Raw genomic sequence first — 25,574 nt, forward strand, 5'->3', positions numbered from 1 at the left:
AACAGTCGATCCAACAATATACAGATGATCTGAAGGCTCAATAGTGCCTCAGCAGTGCCACAGGCTGATCACTTCCATGCCACACTTCAGTGATGCTGTAATTTGTGCTAGGAGCAAGTCATTTGCTGTAATATGTCCTGCCGATCAAGTATTGAGTGCACAAAAGAACATACTTTAAAGAACTTTAACTTTTCTGTTTTGCAAATCCATTTTTTGATTGATTTTAGGAAATATTCTAATATTTTGAAATACTGGATTTTGGACTTTCATGAGCTGTACGCTCTAATCATCAAAATTTAAAAAAAAAAAACTTTTGAAATGTTTTACTTTACATGTAGGGAATCTAGAATATATGAAAGTTTCATTTTTAAAAATAATTTATAATAAAAAAATGAACTTTTTGATGATATTCTAATTATATGACCAGCACCTGTATGGCTAATAATAAACACCGCTTTAACACGATCTCTAACTTAAGCAAACACTTTTAATAGACATTTAGTTAACACAATAAAAACACCATGCACATTATAATACTAGTATACTAGTGATTTTTTGCAATTAATTATTTTTTTATTTTTGCACTACTTTATTTTTCTTTTGCAATTCTTTATTTTTGTTATTTTTCTTTTGCAACGATATGTGGCTTTAAATTGACTCCATACTTTAGCATTATCTATTGTGAAGAGTCATTTCATTATGGTTGTTGTAGTGCTGGAATTTATTTTCAATTAAGTATATAGCTACAATCACGCACTACAATAACATCTTCAGCTACATAAATTAAATTTATGTATTTTTTCCAAATAGTTTTTCTGTTTTTCTCAATAGAAATATATAAAAGTATTTTTAAATTATTGTTTCCTGTTGGATAAGCAGACAGCACAGCAGGCAAATTATGTGGAAAACTGAAGCGGCCACAAAGGAAATGGTGACACTATTGAAAACAATGCAAATTTCGTGTGGTTGATCCCCTGCGTAAATGTGATTTGACCATGTGTGCCAAAGCTGTAGGGGTGATTTCATGATTATGCAGACCGCCAGCTAGAGTAGGTGTTGTTTTTGTAGAGTGAGATATAGTGAATCTTACCAGTCAAAAACCCTATGCAATATTTTGTATTTGTCATTTAAAACTATTAATTCATTATAATTCTACACTAATGAAATCAATGAGGTGGAAGGTCACACTTTTTTTACCTGCGTGCCTTTCATTACAAGAGATTCTTAGAGGAATGTATTGATTGGTTTAATGTCCTGTTACATTTTATTTATTTAGTATCTACTGTTCACAGAAAGAGATACTATATTCAGTGTGGTAGGAATAGTTTTGTGTGATGCAAAAAAAAAAAAAAAAAAAAAATGCATTATTTATGACACATTCTCAATGAACACTTTACTATCTCTCCCTAAACTAATTTTTCATGTATAAGAAGAGCTTGTGTGACATTAAGCGTTTCAGTGCAAAACAATTATTGCTTCAATATGTAAATGAAATTACTTTCTCATGTAGAAGGGGATACAACATTTTTATTTCATGATTTGCATTACATTACATACTCATAATATATATATATATATATATATATATATATATATGTATGTATATTTTCATGTAACATCCCATTTCAAAATCAAATAACAGACAATTTCATCATCCTTGTAATCTTACAATAAATAGTGGCCTAATATCTACAGTTAAAGTATTATCTAAGCTTGTCCAGTTTGTGGCATAAACAAAACATGCATATACATAATTGTAAACAAGTAAGATGAGACTTTCAGGTTGCTTTTTTGTCCAGGTAGCAATAGAGATACATAGACACCCCCATCGCTGCCAACTAGAAAACAAAATACATTGTCACTTGTAGGTGGTGGCAAATAATTTTTCTGTGGCTTTTGATTGAAGTGCCTAACATGCGTAAGGACATTTAAATGCATTTGGAAGCAGTGAAGATAATGATGCCTGTCGCTATACCTTTTGCTGGACATGCAAAATGGTAAATTGTTCTGTATACCAAACTAGGCTTAAGCAATCATGATAAAGGCTATAGTCAAATCGTGAGAGCTGCTAAACTACTTACATAAACCCAATACACTTCTTCAATACATTTGTTTTTATAACAGCATGATGGATGTGTTGTGTTTACCTCAATGGCAGTGACTCCAGCAGCTATTCCTCCGACAATGTCAACATTCCTCTGGGTGACCTTAACAATTTGTTTAAAACAGCCCTGGGAAGAGAAACCAATATCAGATGAAAGGGCCCAAATTACATAAACGCACCACTGTAATACACAAGGGCGTAGGAACGATCTAAAAAGTGGTGGGGGGTCACATTTATATATCTTATCAGTTTGGCTCATGAATATTAATAAGGTTAAATATCATTTGCCTGGTAATTCCTGCAGAACAGATGGTAAGTGGGCACTAGCTATAGTTGGTTATGATGCCTTTAGCCAATCGGAGCTGTCATGACATCATTTTCCTGTGACTTCATAGTGATTGGGTGAATTCAGAACAACATATTACTCTTACCATCTATTTCTAGTACAGAACTTAGAAGAGTTGTATGCTAGAAAGCAGTTTCAAATTCAGGACTAATGTGCCCTTCAAGTAAAAATATCACGATTACGAGTTACGAGCACACGAATGGCTGAGTGAAGTTGTATTTGCGAGTGGGAAACTCAGAATCCTAGATGATACACAAGTTGCAGAGTTATGACATTGTGCGTCAATTTGAAACATTGATCTATCCACCTTATTTTTAGTGGAAATAAGTTATTTCCTTGAATGTGCATAAGTTCAGATTCATTAGCTGCTATAGATTAATAACTAGAAGAATAGAAAAGTGCAGTTAACAGTAAAACTATTTGTGCTTCAAACCAGTGTGTTTATAATTGTGATAACTTAAAATAATGTGACAACAAATACCAGTTTACAGTATCAAGTAGCATTACAGACTGTTTTTGTACAGGTAAAATAAATGGAAGCCACTGAAACCGGAAGCCTGGCTTGCACATTCAAGTAAAAATGAGTGGCCAGGGCCCCTCTTACATTAAAAATAAGATCTTTAATCTATATTGAGAATGGTGAGAGAAAAGCAATTGTGCAGTGATTATAATGATTGATTTTGCAAGTCGTTTTCATTTTACATGCTGTATTTCAATCCATTTCATCAGTTCAAATTCAGATGCAACTTAGTTATTCGCAGGTACGCATGCGCGGTAAAAAAAAAAATAATAATAATAAATGACGCGAACCAGAAAACATGTAGGGAAGCGCTTTTGAGTACCAACATTTTTGAGGACCGGTTCACAGTGACTTAGTTACACACAGTTACTTACTGGAGTAGGATTTTTCTCCATCTCTGGTAAGATAGCAATCATGATGATACGTGTGTTCTTTAATTATTTGGTGTGCAACGGATAAGGTCCAACGGTTCGGCACGCATGTGATTCGCGGATTAACGGCTAAATTTAACCATCATAGAGTGAAAGTTTATCATTTGGACGTGTTTTGTCTTGCCAACACATTCAAACGATTTTAAAAGCGGAAGAAGAGGCGAAAATCGGGACTCGCGAGCTGTTATCTGTGCGCACAGCCTCACATCCCCGAAACACGCGCACGCAGAGAGAGAGAGAGAGAGAGAGAGCGCTTGAACACCGAATTAATTCCTTTTTCGCATTTACTTGCACTTGAACGGACACATACACACAAAATTGTCAAAATACGTGTCTCGGAAAGTATTCTCTCGGCTATGTCATAAGTGAACAGTTGAGAAAGAAACCGGATGTGTGCCAGTTATTCGGTCCGTGCTTTCCTGCTTAAAGAGACAGCAGCCTAATATTCTTGCTGTTGTCCGTCATTAATGTTAGTAAAAATAAAAAAATCATTATCATCATCTGCCATGTTTGAGAGAAAAGAAGATGGTGAGGAGAGCAGTCAGAAGGAAAGTGATGAGGACAGCTTTTAGGATAAGTGTGTCGCGTAAAGTGTGAGTACCAAGCAACATCTCCAGGTGCTCCCTTGAGAACCAGACCAAAAAAGTTATGTGCACCCCTGGTTATTTGGCTACTTCAGTGTTATATTTCCGACTTGAATACATGACGTCGCGGTACGAGTTTCCCAGGTGCACTTGTATGAAATATCAATCATATGCTATTTATGGCTCAGGTGATTGGCTCAAAAACCATTGTGCCAAGAAGTGCTGCTATCAGAATTACCAAAAATACGAGTTGCCTACTTCATAATTCCAAATGAGAACCAGAGATTATTTTGAAACCAAAAAGTTGGGATGACCCAAAACCTTTCAACATGCCAGAGTAGAAAAAAGTTTCAGTAGTAAATGGTAGGTAGCTAATTATTAATTTTACGAAATACAGTTACTTTAGCTGTTGCATACTGGTCATATTTGCGAATGTTTTTATGTGTTTGTTGTATACATGTTTTCATATGGAGAAAAGCACATGTATTAGCAAGTACTTGAACATGGCCATTTATACTCAGCCATCAACACTATTTTTCTTCACGCAGCCGCAGAAACTTATAGAATATAATAATTATGCCTAAAAGAAGCTAGTTTCTATGCCCCATGTAATACATCACCTACTGTACTAGCAGCTGTAGACATTTCCAGACTCTTGCTATCTTTTGCAGTGGAATTATTTGATAAAACTCAGAATGTTCTTTGTTTCTCACCACCACTCTACTGAAATTTGCATTGTCCTCATCACAGGGGAAGAGCTCAAGACCTGCACAACAGGTCGGAGGGTAAAGGGCCCCATTTCGCTTATAGTAGTAGGATTCAGAGAAGTCTGTGTAGTTGCTGAAGCCACAACACTGCAACTGTTACACAAAATGGAATGGCAATAACAGTCAGTTCCATATATATTCACAAATAAGGATTTGTAGGGCTAACATATCTACATATGTTCCCATGTTATACATATGAGTATTGATCTGTAAAGCTTTTGAAGGGTTTTCATTAGCCTGTCAAACTCCAGGCAGTCTGTTTAGTAAGCTCATTTTCACATTTACTGTCAACTACCCCATACTGGTTTTAAGGGCAATTTTGGCCAGGAAATTTGACATGATGGATTAATTTTATTTGACCACATACTGAAAAGCCTGAAGCACAGATCAATACTCGTGTATGCATGTATTTGGTTGGCTGTGGCTTACTGTTGTCATGGTTGAGTTCCACAAGTCTGTGAGGATTTGATCTTTCCCATACTGCTCCTTCAGTCCAGGTGTGGCCCACGCTTTTAGAATTACCTCAGTCTTTCAAAATCACAGACAAAAAGGGACAGATGAAAAACTACACGTGAGAATTCAGAAAGAAAGTACTCGCAGATAAAAATCATATACAAATGCAGCAAACTGCTTTCAAGGCCGCTAGCAATGACATTTATCATGGCTAAATGAAACAAAGGCTCTAGGCAGTAAAAAGTTTTTTTTTTTTCATAATTGTAAGGTTATTTCGGTAACACTTATAACCCAGATGAAAAAAGTACACTTCCATAATGTACTTAAAGTGCTCTATTTTCGTGCACTAATTGTATTAATACTTAATATACTACTTCTTAAGATAATCTTAAGAACATCTAAGTGTACTCAGCTGTGCTATTTTGAGACACCATGAATATGAACTAAAATGTACTTTTAACATACCATATCTGTATTAAAAAAATTTATTTAATCACCAGTACACTTGAACCCAATTGCGTATAAAAGATGGGTTTTAAGTGTAAGTGGTAACTAAAATGTTAGCACTTTTTTTTTTTTTTTTACATCATTAACATAATTTTGTAACATTGTCATTTATGAGTAAACCGTATTTACTGGTAATTTATTTGATTTATAAATCAAACTCCGGTAAGATGTTTAACAAACCAAGGCATTCGTGTTTTGAAATTGAATCATTATCAAAGCTCAACAAGTCAAATATCACCCAAGTCAAAAATGCAAAATGCAGTAAAGTGTGCCAGTGGTAAAAGCAACTTTACACATGCAAGATTAAGACGTAAACGTTAGGACAATTGCTATATTATTGAATTAGAGCAAATTTGCACAAAATTGCACACAAAAAAAATCACTTCGACGCATAAAGAACACTGTTACATAATTACACATATGCCTGTTATTCAGTGTGTTTTTTTTAGAACTGAATGTGTGATAACTAAATGGAAAATAGTATAATGTATGTGAATGCACTAGTGCTGCATATGTTTTGTAAAGTAAAAATCTCCTTTGTGATGCATGCTTGCGTTTGCTTGATCATTCTCTCTCTCTCTCTTCTCTTACTTTCTCCCTTCTGTCTTATTAGTTGGAATTTGATTAATAAACCTAGATGAGTTTTAGTCACACAAGGACTCTGTTGCTAAGTGTTACTTGTGCATGTGTGTTTGTTGGGGTCAGCAAGAGTGGTCTTCAGCACAGCATGCCTGTGGGGATGTGTAGACAAAACACAATTAAAAGTGCTCCCCCTCCTACCTATGAAGCAGTGGAAGCTACACATATCAGTAGGGTTATTACATGCAAGCTAATCCATCAATGTCTGGAGGAATTCCCTCACAATCTAGACAGGACAAAGCGCTGTAAGGCAAGGGAGTGATTGCTAATTGCTGATCTGAGACCAGTGCGTATACAGCACAGAAAGTAATACAATATAAGAACATAAATTTAATGTTCTTTTTCTTATCATAATAACGATCTTTAATTTAAACAGTGAACATGTTATTGCCAAACGACACCACATCAGCTAAATGGAATTGAAATGTTATTGAAATGGGAGTGATTACATTTTGGATCACACAATAAACAGCTCTGACCAATTGAACATTAAAAAAACTTAATCTCCACAACGATTTGGCTTATCCCATAACAATTTTACATGTTAATGTAAACATGTAATGCTATTAAAATTCATATTGTGTGATTCCTATGAGTTTGTGGAGCCTATTTCTTATCTGAACTACAACGGGGCAGCTGCTCATAGACTTGCACATGAATTATTAAAACACCAATTTATTCTGTCATGATAATAAATAAATAAATGAATGAATGGACAAAAGTGTGATGGTGACAAACAGCACATTAAATGGGTATTTGCATGCTTAATGTTCCTCCGAATGATTTAGTTGATCTATAATTCACAAGAATGTCCTGTACTCTTCCTTTCTGGTGACTCCCCAGTAGCATTAACCGCTCTAGCTTGTTGATGAAGTACCGCGTTTCATCCAGATAGCTGTATAAATGATGTTCCATGAACAAACTGATTCTACGCTTGCATAAATGCCTAGAAGACCATTTTAAATCCCAATGGAGTAGAACCACAATTACCAAACACCACAAATATACAGTGTGGTCCAAAAGTATGAGTGAAATGGCTTCTATTTGGCATATCTTTTTGATTTTATACTCTTTTTATTATGACATAATGAGAGAAACTGAACTACACTTTATTTTTTATGTATGGTAAGTTGTGTAAAACCTGATGATCATGTATGTTATCCAGTTTGATTTGAGCAGGTTCTAAAGAGCTTCTTGTGATACAATAAAATATGGTTAATATCAAAAAATTTGCTTATTTAATTACTGACATTAAGAAACATTAAGTTAAAAGAATACATGATTATTTAGATTAAAAAAAAAATCTAAATGGTTAAATTAAACTTAGAATATTGATTAATATTTTTGGATTAATTTATAGCATTATATTTTTTGTTTTCCATTTTTTGAATCCCAGATTTTCAGTGTCTTAGATTTTGGATCTTTAGATTTTCTTATATATATTCTTCTTTATATATAGGTTAAACTATTCATATGCATTAAATGAGATTGCTGTCTGTTAAATAGAATTCAATTTTTTTAATTTGCCCTAAAAGGCCTTTGTGTTTTTTAATTAAATGGCATTATTCTCTTAACGTACCCTCTATAACTCATTTAAAGTTGTTGTAATTATTATACATTTCACTAAATGGGTGAAGCTCTGTATGTAAATCGCCTGTTTTGCATATAAAATGCCTAAACGTCAATATTGTAGTGCGATAAATTGCTCAAAGTGAGAGTGCTGGCATAGCGCCTGAGGCAATCTGGGAGTTATTAAGTGGCTGAATGTGCTGGAGCCATTTCAAACCCCCTAATTTAATGATGGCCAGAGTATGATGGGAATTTACATGCAGCTAAAATGAAAAGAGAGACAAAGAGTGAGTGGGGGGATGGGGAGGCTTGGCAGAGAGGTCAGTGGTTTAGAGCAAGACTCACATATGAAGAATAAACCAGTGCTACTATTGCAGCTGCCACCTCAGCAATGCAAATGATCAGGATGATGGAGAAGAACTGGTTGTACAAAGAAAAAGACGGTGAACATACAAAAAAAAAAACAAACAAAAAAACTTGAATGTAAAAACTTATTCATAAGGCACTTGATATGATTGAGATTTACCATTATAAGAAGGCATTTGCTCTCTTTCTGAGCTCCGCAGCACCCCAGCAATCCGAGTAGAGTCATGACTGCTCCAATAGTGATGCTGAAGATTCCCACATTGACATGACTCATGAACTTATCAGTAAAGGGTGGCAAAATTCTGATAAAGGAATCTTCATTCACAGTCACCCATATCCCTACAGCTGCCAGACACATGCCCGCCAGCTGTCAAAAAAAAAAAAAAAAAAAGTTCCTCTTTTTACTTACACAAATACACCATTGCATTTTAATAGTAATATGCTAATGCTTAGATACGCATAGAATAATGTATACAGTCACCCTGTCATCAGAGCCTTAACCATTACTGACAATGAAGGGGGCAAGTAATCAGATACAGACAAATTGCCATTTTGTCACTGCAAGTGGGACAGGATTTTTGCCAAATTTTGATTAAAGATGATGAATAAAAAAAATAATTTATATACACAAATAAATAATTTATAATAAATGCTGCAATTTTCCATTAAAAAAAATAAAAAGTCAATTTTGATTTCATGGTGACTTTAGGCTTCACATGGCGCTGTGAATTATGGGATTTGCGCTTAGACACGACGACAAAGTGAAGTGTCAACTAAACTATCCCCTGCAAAGGCCTCCTTCCCTTTCCTTTCCCTATGCATAGATAAAACGTTATCAGAATGATTCCAGTTCGCATGGATCCGCGGAAACGACTAATTCTGTATTATGCGGGGCAGACAAGTAATTTTGCGATGTCACTTTGTAAAGAAAGACATCTCGTCCCCTTGGAATTATTAGGTTCTATCTGACATTTTTGTCAAAATTGAGTTATTCACATATTCATATTCTGAGACAACTTATTTACATCATGTGATGTTTCTTTTTTTAAGTTCTACAAATCTACAAAGTCGACCTCTAACTTGGCTCTATAAGGTTCTATCTGCGTGAGCCAATCAGCAATTCGAATGCACATACAAGGACCAATCAGGATCAGCGTTCTTTGTCAGATCACAGAAAAACGCTAAATCAGTGAAGAGAAGACTAAATAATTTCACACAACGCAATGTTTATTAGAAACCTCATGATGGACTATTTTATTTATGATCTTGTCAATGACAGCAGCCCAAATTCCATGGAATTAGTCTTTTTGTGTGTTCTGTTGTATCTGATTGCTGAGGAGTTATTTTCAGTTAGACACCACGCTAGCCAGCAGCGCTATTAAGAGGATAGGTCCGGTTTTTGTAGTCTAATGTTATTTGCTTTACTCCAGTCATTGTCATACGAGGGAAAGTTATGTATATATTAGGTTATGTTTTAACCTTAATCAATCCTGTGTACTTGTACTGAGCTGTATGTACTATGTAGCTGTAAAGCTATATGCTATGGCACACTGGATTAAAGTTAAAGTTAAGTTAAATTTTACATTGTTGGTAAAAACTGAGTTGTTGCATAGTTGAAGTAATTTAAATATTTTAAATTTGAAATATTTTTAATTATATATATAGTCAGTGAAAAATTTGTCAGCGTTTATTAAACTTTCTTGCAGTTTTTTAGTCTTAAAATGTCTTAAATTTTACAATATTAGGGCTTAAAGGTCAAATACTTGATTAATTGATGGGGTCTTAATTTCAACAATAAACGTTAGCATGTTATTTCAGCCATACTGATGTCTAGAGAGAAAGCCATTGTACATGTCCCACTTTCTGTGGAATAGAGTCCTGCTCAGATGTATTACAGTAGCTGCTTTCTGTCTAAACTAAAGGAAACTTAAACTTGAATGGTTCCTGCAATAATGTGTTAAATTACCCACCATATTCCTACCTAAATTTAACATCTGCACTGGACAAAATATTTAGCACTGCCTTTAATGCTTAACTTGAACAAGCAAAAAAATATTCATTTAAAATATGAAATAAATGTCATAAAAACCGTTAAATTTAACTTTCTCATGCATGTCAACACATTGTTGCAACACTAATTTTGTGTTTTAAAACAAATTATAAGTAAACTGTTTGTGTTTCTTGAAAATTATTGCTTCAGTTAATTTTTTGGCAGATAGAACCTTATAATTCCAAGTGAAAAGTGTGTTTTTTTTTTTTTTAGAATTAGAAGGTTCTGTCTGCGTTTGACCCGTTTCAAAAATCCCTATTTACAAATTTGAGAGGATTTTGATATTGTATATTTAGTATACATTAAGGGTCCCTGTCATTTTCATGTTTGAAAGAAACTTGTTCCCCATATAATTTTTGCTATATGGAATGCAAAATCTTTGAAGCTCATCTCAAAACTGCTCAGAACGCAAATAGAACCTTATAATTCCAAGGGGATGATCTGCGCACGTACACATTCAAACGTGCATACCTATAGACTAAACACATAAATGAACAGCAAGAACATCTTCTGTTTTCATTTAAAAAGGTGCCATTTAAGCAGTCCCTAAGTTAATAATTCATGATTTTTACAACGGAAGTGATTTAATCAAAAACGTACTTTAGCTCAATAATAACTTTTGCCTACATCTGCTGTAAAGCCAAAACAATCTCTTTCCATTAATTTTCCTATTATCACTGTGAAGCTGCTGTATTGTCCGTATTGTAAAAAGCGCTATATAAATGAAGATGACTTGACTTGACTTGATTGACAGTGGGTTGGAGAAAGCGTTGAGAGTGGCCGAGAGTGTCCAAAAGTTGAGAAACTCTATGGAAATATCAAGCAAAAAATGCCAGACAGCAGCCAATCGCTATGAGATGCCATAGTGACGTCTGTCATGTGCGTTTCAGAATCTGTTTATTGTACTGGAATTTCTGTTGAATTTAGTGCATACGATTGTTAACACAATCATAATATTGTTAATCATATTGTTTACACATTGGACACTTTGCAGTTGTTGTAAATGTTAAATATTGCAGTTTGGACACTTTCATTCTTAACAGACTCAGCTGTGTTTACAAAAGTTAATTAAATTGACGCTTTATCTTTACTTGGAGATTCAGAAACAAAGCTTGCATCTTCCCAGCTGTCATTGCTAGAATATATAATGATTATATTGCCCATGTGCTGAAAAGGACATAGATTAAACACAAGCGAGGTGTTGTAGTGTACTAGCGTTTGGGGCTCTGAGTGGAGTTTTGGCACTGTAGAGGACATGTGACAGCAACTTTATGTTCAAGTATCATCTACGCTTTTTGATGTTCTCAATGGAGTATCAAATACAGACGTATTTTATCTCAACGTAAGGAGATTTACTGGGTAAGTGACTAACTGTAGGTTACAACCTTTTGTATATTTCAAAACAATCGGAAATCTGATACTAAGTGATATATAATATTTTAGTATATTTTAGTTCATGAAACATCACCATACCTCATGCTCAAGTGAATTTGCTATAAGCTCTAGTTCACACAAAAGCTTTATGACCAGAGGCATGTATCAGTTATAGTCATGTGGATTCAGCTCCTTTATCTTTTGCATTTTCCCATGACCTTTTATTCTCACCATTACGTTGTACGATAAGAGGCCCTGCATGGATTTCCCATTATTGCCAGAGTGTACCTGAGTTATGTGTGTTCTATCATAGATGTAGGTCATTCAACAATGGCAATGGCTCAATAGAAAACTAAAGGGTACCCTTAATGGCCACAAGCCTACAGGATTAGGTGCTCGACTGCTCATTTATGTCACTTCTAGGACTCTTTCCAGACAATAGGTCTGACACATAACCAGGTCTGTTTATGGCATGGATCTCCTGGGGTAATGATGGAAACACAGTGTTGTTGTCATTCTGTGTCTTCTAATGTATCAAGAGCCAGATGCAACACCACACCATCACCAAGTGATGTCTCCAAACAGAATGATAGGCATCCAATTGGATATCAAAAGGTCTAAGCCCCAGAGCACATTTTGTGGTGGTTTGGGTTAATGAGTGGGCTGGTGTCAGCATGTTAATTCACAGTTGGTGCCATAACCATCTCTGAATCCTGATATGTTCTGTCAGACACAATCATGGCTGTCAGGGCAGCTCACATCCAACTCAGTTGGCTGACAGCTGAACATGAAACACTCAATAGTCCTTCCTGTCAACGTTTATTTTTTCCACATGAGAATAATTTTCATTTTATCATTTCCCATTTGTGCTCATGGAGCTTTGGGAATTGTTTGAATGTTTTAGCAGCTTTTGATCATGGGCACATCTCTAAGCAAATAGAATGTGACGGGCATATTACTTTCAACTTCTCGTGCTATAATTCTGCACTTTCTGCTATAATTATTTCTGGTGTTGTTTTTTTTTTTTTTTTGTGAGTAATGCTTTGATGAAATGCCACCATGCATGGCTTAATGTTGGGAAATGTCATGTCAAAGGAAGATGCACCTGAAGAGATTACATGGAAATCAGATTGTGTGTAAGGGTAAACTAAGGAAAGGAATTGTATGGGAGTGGAATGAACCTGATTAGACTTGGGAAGGGGAGGAAAATAAGTTGGATTTCCATGGTATTACATGGGGAGTTATAAAGCCCGCTGTGCAAGGGGATCTAAATAGAAAATAACGACACACAGAGGGCTGTCTTGCTGAATGTAAGACGAAATTAATTAAATATATTTAGTACAAGCAGCCACAATTTAGCTGATGATCAGTATGATATGTTGCTTTGCTGGAGCATCTTGGCTCACAGACTTGACTGACACCCAGATATCTAACCCAACAGGAATTAAAACCAGTTGTAGTAACTATTTTACTAATATTCTATGGGAGTATTTGCAATTGGACTGTGTTTTTATTGATATCATTGATTTTATTAATAGCTATCCGATCATAAAGCTCAAGTGCAAATACCCTCCAAGATGCATTTGAGATGGATAGCAATCTGAACACCGCTCAAGAGGTGGTTTGAGACACAACTTAGCCAAATGTTAAGGCATTTAGTGGTTGTTCAGGCTGCATACATAAAGTCTACCCCCACCCCATCCCATATGGTGCAAATACCCCCTCAACAGCATTCAACACCAAACCTCTAAAAACTTGAACTCCTGCATAATTCGGCATTCTTGTGGGGCTGATTCCTATTTAGCAGAAAGTCCTTTACTGACGTATATGGCTATCATCCACCACACAAAATCAGCACTATTTGCAGCATATTTGACAATAAAGGCCAGTTCACATAAAAAACGATAACGTTCTGTTTATAATAAACACCCACTGCAGTTATATCGTCTGCTGTATTAAATGCTCAAGATTTAGTTGGGTGGATTCCGATTGGCTGTCAATGTTTTTATCGTTCTTCAGCGGAAAAAAATGTTCTGAAAGTGATTTAAACAATACAGCTCCTCTGTGTCATTATCATTATAGCTGTGGTGTGGACTTTACAATTACCATAGATTTAGAACGATTATTAAAACTTTATAGTTCTCATCAGAGTTATCGTCGTTTGTGTGAACGGGCCTTAAATACTGACTTAAAAAAAACATTTCACATAATGCCAATGCGCACAGCATTACTAACCTATGAATACGTCCCATAATCAGCGGACACATAGTAAAACAAAGCAAGTTTCTAATTTGTTAAAGACTTAAACCTCAAAAATGTATCTTTTGTTGACCCACCATTGCTCTTGAATCACTGTCAGATTTAAAACCGATTGACGGACTGATTGAATTCTGACAAAAAGAACAAAAAGCACCTAGTTATAAATTTCTCTCTTTTTTTCTGCTTTTAATTGACAGAAAATTAAATATTTGCAGAAAACCTTGACCTCGTATTCGGTATAACCTAATGCCACTTTTGTCCTCTGCAAGTCTTGACAAGTATTAAGACTGATAAGTCAGTTGTAGATCAGATAAATTGTTCACCAAATAGAAACCAACAGTAAGCTGCTCTTTGAATGAAATATGGCACAGTATTATGTACGCTTTCCTTTGTTCCAGTATCTACAGCTTTAAAAATGTCCTGTCCTACCAAGCAACCCAGCATACCCATCATTTCAGGCACTTGCAGGCTTTAACTCTCAAACAAAGTGGCTGTGAACAATAATGAGATGAAAATTGTTGCATGTGAGCAAGTGTGACTGCCTTACTCACATTCACACTTTGACTGTGATCATCAAGACTTCACCACGGAGCAATGAAACATTTTCTAATGGATTCGTGTTATCGGTTTGCATTAGTTCAATTTATGTGTGTACTGTGTGCGTTTGTTGTAAAGAGAAGAGGATAAATTATTTATTGCTCATTCGGAGGCAGGCTGAATCTATTTCATTCTTTACACTCACATAAAAGTCTCAGTCAATGAATAAAGAAATGCAATTATTCTTCTAAACACCCCTCTCCCTGCACTCAAATGTAAACATTTAATGAGAAAATAAAGCATACTTACGCAGATAAGCAAGTTAAACACAACCATCACAACTTTGACAAATGTGAAGCAGCCCATTTTAATCTGTAATGAAGCAATGAACATAAATCAGAGCTGCATTTGAGAGTTTGATTGTTTTTCATACACATACTTGCACATATACAGTACATATTTGTAAGTGACTTCTTTTCACTTAAATCCATTCGTATCAAACATTGTTTAGCTTATGTAAAAAGCAACTCACCTGTTTTGAGCCAAAGTGCACTAATAGACGTAAGCACAGCTAAGTGAGGAATAGACAGAGAAGGAAAAGAGACGGAATGAGAGGGAAATAGTGGAAGAGACTTGCACAGGTGAGATGGGTGTGGTTTGGATATAAAATAGCTGGTTAGAGTGGCTTTAAATGTGGCTTGTGTGTCATATGACTGGCATTGCCCTGCAGTCAAAGTGGTTTCCAATGTGGATTAACTCCATGATGTCACTTAAATGCATATGGTCCAAAATCTCCCACACACATAATGGTCATTTTACTGTTTTCCTTGCTTCTTAATAGTAATGATTAGCTAAAGTAATTTGAAATGTTCTCATGTCACAAATTCAAAAGTAAAATAGAATAGGATTTTTATGGTTTCGGTATGAATAATTGTTCAAAGGTCAAAGAGTATCCACAGAGAAAAGGTCAAGGAGAAAGCAGTACCAAAAATATGGTAAGTGCTGTCTTTAAGGTTGACTTTGATCACTACCTATCAGGTGTTGCACATATTTCTTAATTTCCTTTGTGTACTTTAATGTGTGGTTTCCTTTGTTCTTTTGTACCAAAGAAAATATTTTTGCCAGTAGAGGGCAGTATTGCAGTGCAAAGGCTTCCCTGGTTCACCATTGTGGTATCTTAGATACTTGGAGATGATTGATGGTCCCTTAGAGGAGGAAAATGTCTTTGTCCAGTTTTATCCATAGAAAAACAAAACAAAGAGATATAAAATCCCCTCAGCAAATGATTTTGAAGACTTTTTTTCAGTCAGAGTGCTGGAAGAACCTTACATATATATATATATATATATATATATATGTGTGTGTGTGTGTATATATAATGTCTTATTTATGTATATCTACTTTGCCATGCATGTCTTATCTTTCATAGCTTTCTCTCTACCTCTATACTTTCCTGTACCTTCTCTCATTTCTTTTCCTACTCATATAGTAGTAGAAGTAGTAGTATTTTTTTTTTACAAAATATATAAATTTACCTTTGTCCTGCTTGTTGTTGCATCTTTCATAACTCTCTCTTTATCTCTAATTTTTCCCTTTACCTTCTCTCAATCTCATTTCCACCTATTCGCCTTCCAATCTTCACGGCCAGCATTATTTGACATTCCTCACACATCTAAAACTGGGCCCTGTAGGCGAGGAAATCACATAAAGAAAAAAAAATTGATAGATTGCCTGGTGCCACCTTGCCAGAGTTAAACACATATCAGCAGCAGCCTTCTTCGTAATATCACTTTAATGGTCCTATTGTGAGTTATGACAATCTCGCCAATCCCATCATTAGCCCATCCAGTCCTTAATCTCACCAAGAAGAGCACCTGTCAGGCATCATTAGGAATTAAAGCAGTTAATAACCTCCACACAGTCCCGTATTTTGGGGAGGGGGAAGAAAAAAAATATTAGGTGGACACTTTTTCATCATAAGTAAGGCAAGTGTCCCAAGCGAAAGAAAATTCAGCTATATCAGCGGAGCCAGTAAAACATGGACAGCCATAATGAGGTTGGCTAGATTAAGTATTATCTGTTCCCTCCAGGGCAGGAACTCAGGTGATGCATGGTTGGTTTCTCGTAGTTGCTGTGATGATCCAGAGGGGCATTTCGTCATTAAGGATCTCCTCCCAGGACAGGACCCTTGTCATAGGCTGGCCAATGATACGACCTGCGAACCTGCGAAACAAGCAGCTCTGCTCTAATGAGGAAGTATGCACCCACGACAAAAGAGCGTTACCGTAATGGCTCAGTATAAGAATCTCAGGACCATTTTATTTGATTAGACAAAACTAAGATCAGACAAGTGAAAACTCTGATTTATTATATCATTAACAACGAAAACACTGTGGTTCCAGTCTTCCAAAACAAATCCTTTGTCAAGTTCACCATCTGGAGAAAACAAATACCCTTAAAATTATCCGTATGCGAATAGTCATAGGGGAAAAAACACATCAGGCATTCCTATTACTTTATTAAGACCACAAGAGAACCCTCCCTGACAGCAGTCAGTATAATCACATTGTAAACACAGCCTGTAAATCCCTCTGTGAGACTTTCCTTTTCATCATAGTGAGGGATTACAAAATGCGTAGAGCAGCAAACAGAGGCAGTAGTGACTGTGCCTAAACACAGACTCCCCTGTGACCTCTATTGTCTCCCCTAGTATTAATTTATCACAGGAAGCCATAAGCAAATGCATATTAATTCAAGTTGGTCCATCATGCCATAGGCGACTAGGCCTATAAATCAGATCAAGGAGAAGTGCCTAACACAGTTTATGGAGAGAGAGGCATTGCTGTGCATCATAGTCCTATTCCTTTGTTCTATACATTGTCTATGAGCCACTGTGGACAGCGTGTTGCATCTTAATTTTAGCTATTGCATGGCTTGGAATATAGCGCACAAATCATATGGACTTGTTTTAAGATATTTTCATGGTGTTTTTAGGGGTTTTAGTCAGAGCTTGGCAGCTGTGGTCACTATGAACTGTTGTTTTATAGCATAAACTGTATTTTTGAAGATTGTCAAAGTAAGAAAAGGAGTTTGACTCCACTTCAATCCAGCTATTAGAGGCCTAAAAGATTTGGCAAATGGAAAATACCCAGTGCTAAAGGTCTCAAATAGTGCTCCAAGCTCCTGTAAATTGTTTTCAGATAGAAAAGAAGTATTTGGGGACAAGAAAAGGTCTAACTGTCAGCCTCTGTGGTGGCATGGACCCTCTTGGTTCTTTCCAGGGGGTTGATCATGATATGGAGGCTCTCATGCAATAAATGGCTTCAGGGAGAGTTGGAGATGAGCATCCCTGGAGCGTGGCTCCCCTTAACGACGCCTCCCCTTTCACCTACGGAAATGTTAAGTACGGGCTCGGGAGCACTGAAGCGGAGCGACGTCCGCCTGGCCGTATTTCATGCAGATGGGCAGGTTAAATATGCCAGCCACGCATCCGACGCTGGGCCATCTTTTGCTCTTCTCCTACCTTAATCTTGCTCTTTTCAACCATTCTCTCTCTCTTTGTGGTGTCACCCCTTAAATGCATTTTCTCCTTTCTTAGCTTTATCAGGCATACATTATAAGTGTCTTCCTAAAGGGATAGTTCACACTAAAATGAAAACTAAGTCATCATTTACTAACCCTGATGTTCTAATGCAGTATGCCGATCTTTCTTTTTCGGGCCACAAAAAGAGAAATTTTTAAAAATGTTGCGCTCGAGCAAGACCATATAATGGTAGTGAATAGTGACCAGCACCAAACTTGAAAAAAAAAAAAAAGATGCAGAAGTATCATAGAATGGTCCCATTCAACACATGCTGTAAACTTCAAGTGGTGGTATACGATATAGTGTTTGGAGAAAAACAAAACAAAATTGAATGTGTTATTTAACGAAATTCCTGACCTTGGGCTACCATGCTCAACTGAGCATTCTTGAGACTCTATTAGTTGTTAGAAATCAAGATTAATAAAAACGCGACATGAAGTACAGTGCCTAGAAATCCCAAAAAAGTGTCTGTGTACATTCTTCACTGAGTCGAATATCATCAAACCAGAGCTTCAATTGTCTGATGACAGTAAGACCGTGTCTACACCAGACACGACTGCGCCGCAACAGCTAAAAGCTGTCTACACTGAACGCGACAAACCAACCGTTGCAAAGCACTTTGACTATCTCAGAAATAAAACGGGGAATCTGTTTACTGTCGTGAATTTGTTGTCGCGTCGTGTCGCATCTAGTGCAATAACTTTTTGTTTTGACTAACACAACAGATATATTCACCTCAGAGAAGAAAGGACATGGATTGTATTTCATTTAGCATTTTTATTAATCTTGATTTCTTTCAACTTCTGTGCTTTTTCTGGATGAGTCGGAATGAACTGCAGCGCTAATAGAGTCTCATGAATGAGCACCCATGCACAGAAGACCAACGGCCAAGTTTAGGATTTTTGTTAAATAATACATAAAATTTGTTTTTCACTAAACCCTATCACATAGCACTAGAAAAATTGGAATATACTGTATGACACGTGTCATATGGGACAATTCTGTGATACTGTTGTGTCTTTATGTAAGCTTGATGCTGGTAGCTATTCACTATAGATGAGCATTTTTTTTAAATTCTCTTTTTGTGGGCCGGAAAAGAAAGAAGGGCAAATGGTAACACCAGGGTGAGTAAATAATGACTTAATTTTCATTTTAGGGTGAACTAACCCTTGAAAGCATTAAGAATGATAGCTCACTGTTGCCTGCTAAAAGTTAATGCATTGGATCATTGTAAATTGTTTGGCTAGTTCAAAGGGGAAAAGGGGAAGAACTAAGGCCTGTCCACACGGAGACACGTTTTTGTGAATAAGCACAAATTTTGTATCGGATAGGCGTTTCGTCCACACGGATCCGGCGTTTTCGGAAGGTGAAATCGCTATTTTTTTGAAACCGGGTCCCAGAGTGGATAAATCTGAAAATGCCGTCTTTGCGTTTTCGTGTGGACAGCCTATCCGTATATTTTGTGAAACGATGATGTCATTTCCCCACATATCAACCCTAGTCAGATGCTGCTAACAGCATAAAACAGCAACAACAACAACAACAATAGCAGACACTAGATGCTTGTTCATGCTGCAGAAGCTACTGAGCCAAAATAAAGTGTTATTGCTAAGCTTTACTATAGTTTGTATACAGCGCGCAAGGTTTATACGTATGCTCCAAGTCATATTCTCTGTTTTAAGTGTATCTCTATGGCAGAATTACAGCGCCACATACTGGTATGACATGCATACTACATCGTTTTGAGTCGTTTCAGTGGTTTCGTGTGGACGCAGATATTTCTTGAGACGAGGAGAAAAAAAAGATCGGATAGGGTAAGCTCCAGCTTCGTGCCTAAATCTTAGAATTCGATGAGCCACAGAATCCATGGACATCTCTCTCTCTCTCTCCATATGTTTTTCCTAATGTGTTTTGGAGTGTGAAGTCCAGATACAGCAAGTCTTGAACTGTCTCATAGGAACTTGCTTTAGTGCAGTGGCTTCCATATAGTTTTTCTTCAGGACCCAGATTTTACATTGGGTCCAGTGGCAACATGACAATACCAAACTATATGAAATATGTAAAATAAAATTTATTACTGCATACATTTTGATAGATTTGGCTGCCTCTACCACAGATGAATGGACTCTATGCATGATCACTTCCACATTTAGCCTCAGTGGCCACCACAATTTCTGGTGAAGGGTAGTCTATAGACATTTGGAAAGCAATATTGATTTGATTTGAAAAAAGTTAGATGTTAGATGCATGTTGTAACTCATATTTAGCACTGCTTTTCCCTGCATTTTTTGGTCACAACCCACTTGTTTTAAGGAATAGCATCTATTCCACTATTCAAGGAATTCATTCAGCAGACTTGTAAAACTGTGGTTACATAATTCAGAAGTTCAGACACGCTCATGTGGCCTCATCTGGAAGCTGTTACACAATACAAAGAAAGGAACGGGGTGTTCGAATATGCAAAAACTCAAAAAGACGCAAAACTCCACTTTGCCTCGAATGTTAGATGGGATTGCTGAATGTTATTAGTCCACAAAACACTAGTGTGGTGCAAATGCATGGATATATCATCAAAAAAGAAAAAATATCAAAATATGAAATGGCCAGATGAGTGCATTGCCACATCTGTATTGTTTTGAAGGACATACCTACATCTACACTAAAAATATTGTAATTTCTTTCACACCTGTGTTAAATGTGGGTCTCAGTATCTCTCAGTGGCTCTCTTTCTTTCTAGTCCAAGCATTCATACAGTGGGATAGGTAAAGATCCAAAGAATACATCTTTCCAATGAGACTTTCTGCCTTATTATCGTTTCCCACTTTTTCTCTTCCATTAGCGCACGCATTCATATGCTTGCTAGTACAGCCACACGCACAGAGAAACAGAAACCATGAGACTGAGTTGGTCCGAAAACTTTCTCTTTGATAAACCACAGGGGGATGAAACCACAACAAAGCAACGAGAGAGAGAGTGATATAGATTTGCGCAGTCCACAATGGCATCTACACCACTGCGGCCACCATCACCTCGATTAAAATTTAATCGAGAGCAAAACACAGTGTGTGCATCAGTAAAATTTTGATTTATTATTTATTAGACATACTGAGCTGTTGTTCAGGCCCTGTGAATCATTCATTGTGTCATACCTCCCTTATATAGACTCGTATAGCTGATATATGAAACTCGTAAAAATGCATGAGAGACGAATTGAAGGATCATCATGGAGCGATGTGAGGTAATCTCGAAGCTGCATTATGGATCCCGCTCACCAAACAGCTCTTTGTCTTGTTGCATGTCGTCAAAACCACCGTCCTTGCTGCATTATGCTGGCGCTCGCCCTATCAATGACAATACCCTCTCCGCTTCCTCACGCAACAGATGGACCGCTGCCTCATTAACTTTAATACATCCAACATCAATTAGAAAGGAGTTAATTGGGATGCTCGAAAGGTGACTGCCGGCAAGCGCGGCGCATACGCAAGCCCTCCACTTAATAAATGAAACTCGTCAAGGCAAAATATGCCAACAGCGGAGCTGATGGGCTTCATTGTGAGCAGGGACTGCGCTGTCATTTCGCTAGCTCATTTTTCTCACTTCACATACCTGAGGAATTGACCTTGAAGGGGCACTGCCGTTCTGCCTCCCCATCCTTTGTTGTTTCCACACTGTCACTCTTTTTTTTGGAGTGATTACTTTCTCTCGTACCCGGACTCGTTCTCTCTCGCACACACATCCGCCCTCCCTCCTCTTCACACTCTTTATCTCTCAACAGCTTCATTATCTCATGACTCTGCCACAGCCTGTGAGAGATGAGTGTCCCACTTCGTGTTGTTGTTGTTGTTGTTGTCTAGCCGCTGTGGTCTCAAGGGACATCTTTTTGGATGAGACAGAGCACCATGTTTCTGTCAGGAGTGCTGACTCAGCGCCTCTCATGCCATGTGTCTTCCTGGAACAGGTGCCGCTTGCCGCCAGACGAAAAGATGGGACACGCTGCTTTCAAAAAGCAAGCACAACACACACTTTGTTATGAAGACAAATGGGTTATTGGTAATGTGTGACACATGTATATGCTCAATGCACAGCAATACAGTGGAGGCCTCAGTACAGAGAGCCAGGAGCAACAGTCCAAAGAAAGTTAGCACAACAGCGATTAGCAATTACTCATCCAGATTTGGAACTGTTATTTTCGCTGAAATATGGTAAACAATTCTGAGAATTTTAGTCTGTGATCAGTTTCTCTCTGCGTGGGCCAAAATGAATTATGTGACGAGTTCTCATACTTAACACCTCTCTGAAAACACATATACTCTGTACATGGAGACTTTCCATTCATGTCTATGATATTTATACTGAGGCTCCATCCATCCATCCATCCATCCATCCAATAGTTCCTTAGGTCTATCTGCTGTTTTATCGGTCGTTCTATAGTTCCTTCTATAGGTCTATCTGCTGTTTTATCGGCCATTCTATAGTTCCTTCAATAGTTCTATCTGCTGTTTTATCGGCCGTTCTATAGTTCCTTCTATAGGTCTATCTGCTGTTTTATTGGCCATTCTATAGTTCCTTCTATAGGTCTATCTGGTCATTCTATAGCTCCTTCTATAGGTCTAGCTGCTGTTTTATCGGCCATTCTATAGTTCCTTCTATAGGTCTATCTGTTCATTCTATAGTTCCTTCTATAGGTCTATCTGCTGTTTTATTGGCCATTCTATAGTTCCTTCTATAGGTCTATCTGCTGTTTTATCGGCCATTCTATAGTTCCTTCTATAGGTCTATCTGCTGTTTTATCGGCCGTTCTATAGTTCCTTCTATAGGTCTATCTGCTTATTTTATCGGCCATTCTATAGTTCCTTCTATAGGTCTATCTGGTCATTCTATAGTTCCTTCTATAGGTCTATCTGCTGTTTTATCGGCCATTCTATAGTTCCTTCTATAGGTCTATCTTCTGTTTTATCGGCCATTCTATAGTTCCTTCTATAGGTCTATCTGCTGTTTTATTGGTCATTCTATAGTTCCTTCTATAGGTCTATCTGCTGTTTTATCGGCCATTCTATAGTTCCTTCAATAGTTCTATCTGCTGTTTTATCGGCCGTTCTATAGTTCCTTCTATAGGTCTATCTGCTGTTTTATTGGTCATTCTATAGTTCCTTCTATAGGTCTATCTGCTGTTTTATCGGCCATTCTATAGTTCCTTCAATAGTTCTATCTGCTTATTTTATCGGCCATTCTATAGTTCCTTCTATAGGTCTATCTGGTCATTCTATAGTTCCTTCTATAGGTCTATCTGCTGTTTTATCGGCCATTCTATAGTTCCTTCTATAGGTCTATCTTCTGTTTTATCGGCCATTCTGTAGTTCCTTCTATAGGTCTATCTGCTGTTTTATTGGTCATTCTATAGTTCCTTCTATAGGTCTATCTGCTGTTTTATCGGCCATTCTATAGTTCCTTCAATAGTTCTATCTGCTGTTTTATCGGCCGTTCTATAGTTCCTTCTATAGGTCTATCTGCTGTTTTATTGGTCATTCTATAGTTCCTTCTATAGGTCTATCTGCTGTTTTATCGGCCATTCTATAGTTCCTTCAATAGTTCTATCTGCTGTTTTATCGGCCGTTCTATAGTTCCTTCAATAGTTCTATCTGCTGTTTTATCGGCCGTTCTATAGTTCCTTCTATAGGTCTATCTGCTGTTTTATCGGCCATTCTATAGTTCCTTCTATAGGTCTATCTGGTCATTCTATAGTTCCTTCTATAGGTCTATCTGCTGTTTTATCGGCCATTCTATAGTTCCTTCTATAGGTCTATCTTCTGTTTTATCGGCCATTCTATAGCTCCTTCTATAGGTCTATCTGCTGTTTTATTGGTCATTCTATAGTTCCTTCTATAGGTCTATCTGCTGTTTTATCGGCCATTCTATAGTTCCTTCAATAGTTCTATCTGCTGTTTTATCGGCCGTTCTATAGTTCCTTCTATAGGTCTATCTGCTGTTTTATCGGCCATTCTATAGTTCCTTCTATAGGTCTATCTGGTCATTCTATAGCTCCTTCTATAGGTCTAGCTGCTGTTTTATCGGCCATTCTATAGTTCCTTCTATAGGTCTATCTGTTCATTCTATAGTTCCTTCTATAGGTCTATCTGCTGTTTTATTGGCCATTCTATAGTTCCTTCTATAGGTCTATCTGCTGTTTTATCGGCCATTCTATAGTTCCTTCTATAGGTCTATCTGCTGTTTTATCGGCCGTTCTATAGTTCCTTCTATAGGTCTATCTGGTCATTCTATAGTTCCTTCTATAGGTCTATCTGCTGTTTTATCGGCCATTCTATAGTTCCTTCTATAGGTCTATCTACTGTTTTATCGGTCCTTCTATAGTTGTTTTATCGGCCATTCTATAGTTCCTTCTATAGGTCTATCTGGTCATTCTATAGCTCCTTCTATAGGTCTATCTGCTGGTTTATCCGTCATTCTATAGTTCCTTCTATAGGTCCTTCTATAGGTCTCTCTGCTGTTTTATCAACCATTCTATAGTTCCTTCTATAGGTCTATCTGCTGTTTTATCGGCCATTCTATAGTTCCTTCTATAGGTCTATCTGGTCATTCTATAGTTCCTTCTATAGGTCTATCTACTGTTTTATCGGTCCTTCTATAGTTGTTTTATTGGTCATTCTATAGTTCTTTCTATAGGTCTATCTACTGTTTTATCGGTCATCCAATAGTTCCTTCTATAGGTCTATCTACTGTTTTATCTGTCATTCTTTCTGTAGTTCTATCGTTCTTTCTGATGTTCTTTCTATACTTCTAACAATCTATCAACCTATAGTTCTTTTAATTCTATAAATTTGTCCAGAGAAAGCATTTTAAACTTTGTCAACTTTTAATTTCAATTTGTTTTACTTTCAAATTCAAAATGCAAACCTATTTATTACCTCAATTCAAATTCAATTCAAAATCATGAATTTAAAAAGCATTCTCAAATCATTTCATGGTGTGCAGACCTGGTTTGCTGGCCCTAAAATGTACGTAGTATGTATGTTTTCATATTTTGCTATTCTTCTGGGGACACGACCCTGACCCGCACATATGCACGAACACAAGGTGATGAAGTGCTTTGTGTTTGTGCACCACACACCAGTGACTACAAACACTATTAATCTTATGGTTTTCCCTACTATTCATTTTCTGCATCATGCAGAACCCCATATCCAAAATTGGTTTTATCCAAATATGGAAATCTAAATTTTCTTTCCTAATATTTTCTGCCTCAGGGAATGCTGCTACTGCTAGCGCTGAGCCTTTACTCTCCTCTGTGACAGTTCAAAAATGAGGAGTTTACTATAATAATGATAGAAAAATGAGTAGAGCAGAGTCTATGCTAGAGATGTGGCTGTATATTCATTATTAGGTCTTCAAGTGCTAAAGTGGAACAAACTCAATTGCCAGATACTTTTTAACATCCGTCTGAGGCTGTTTAGCTATGCGAAAATGACA

General features: G+C 36.9%; 1 protein-coding gene across 3 annotated transcripts; it reads right to left on the reverse strand.

The window, feature by feature from the left end:
- Nucleotides 1-502: 502 nt before the first annotated feature.
- LOC127514422 (tetraspanin-1) lies at nt 503-15,589 on the reverse strand. Of its 3 annotated transcripts, XM_051897226.1 has the most exons (8): nt 15,039-15,589; nt 14,816-14,878; nt 8,447-8,653; nt 8,266-8,340; nt 5,182-5,280; nt 4,699-4,845; nt 2,148-2,231; nt 503-1,838 (listed from the first exon to the last, which is right to left on the reverse strand). In XM_051897226.1, exons 2-8 carry the CDS (start codon nt 14,870-14,872, stop codon nt 1,779-1,781), a joined length of 729 nt encoding a protein of 242 aa, XP_051753186.1. In that variant the 5' UTR covers nt 14,873-14,878; nt 15,039-15,589; the 3' UTR covers nt 503-1,778. The 3 variants fall into 3 exon arrangements, 1 of the variants encoding a protein (XP_051753186.1); XR_007930629.1 differs by lacking the exon at nt 8,266-8,340; XR_007930630.1 differs by lacking the exons at nt 503-1,838; nt 8,266-8,340 and having other exon boundaries at nt 2,023-2,231.
- Between the last annotated feature and the right edge of the window lie 9,985 nt (nt 15,590-25,574).

The sequence above is a fragment of the Ctenopharyngodon idella genome, chromosome 6 (genome assembly GCF_019924925.1).
Source record: "Ctenopharyngodon idella isolate HZGC_01 chromosome 6, HZGC01, whole genome shotgun sequence".
Lineage (NCBI taxonomy): Eukaryota > Metazoa > Chordata > Actinopteri > Cypriniformes > Xenocyprididae > Ctenopharyngodon > Ctenopharyngodon idella.

Bases quoted from the DNA above. Each gene is read 5' to 3' on its own strand.
- LOC127514422 (XM_051897226.1), bottom strand. From the start codon at position 14,872: ATGGGCTGCTTCACATTTGTCAAAGTTGTGATGGTTGTGTTTAACTTG. The intron at 5,281-8,265 runs GTGAGTCTTGCT...TGATTTTGAAAG, and splicing joins CACTGGTTTATTCTTCATAT to ACTGAGGTAATTCTAAAAGC. The intron at 2,232-4,698 runs GTGAGAAACAAA...TTCTCTTCCCAG, and splicing joins CAAATTTCAGTAGAGTGGTG to GGCTGTTTTAAACAAATTGT.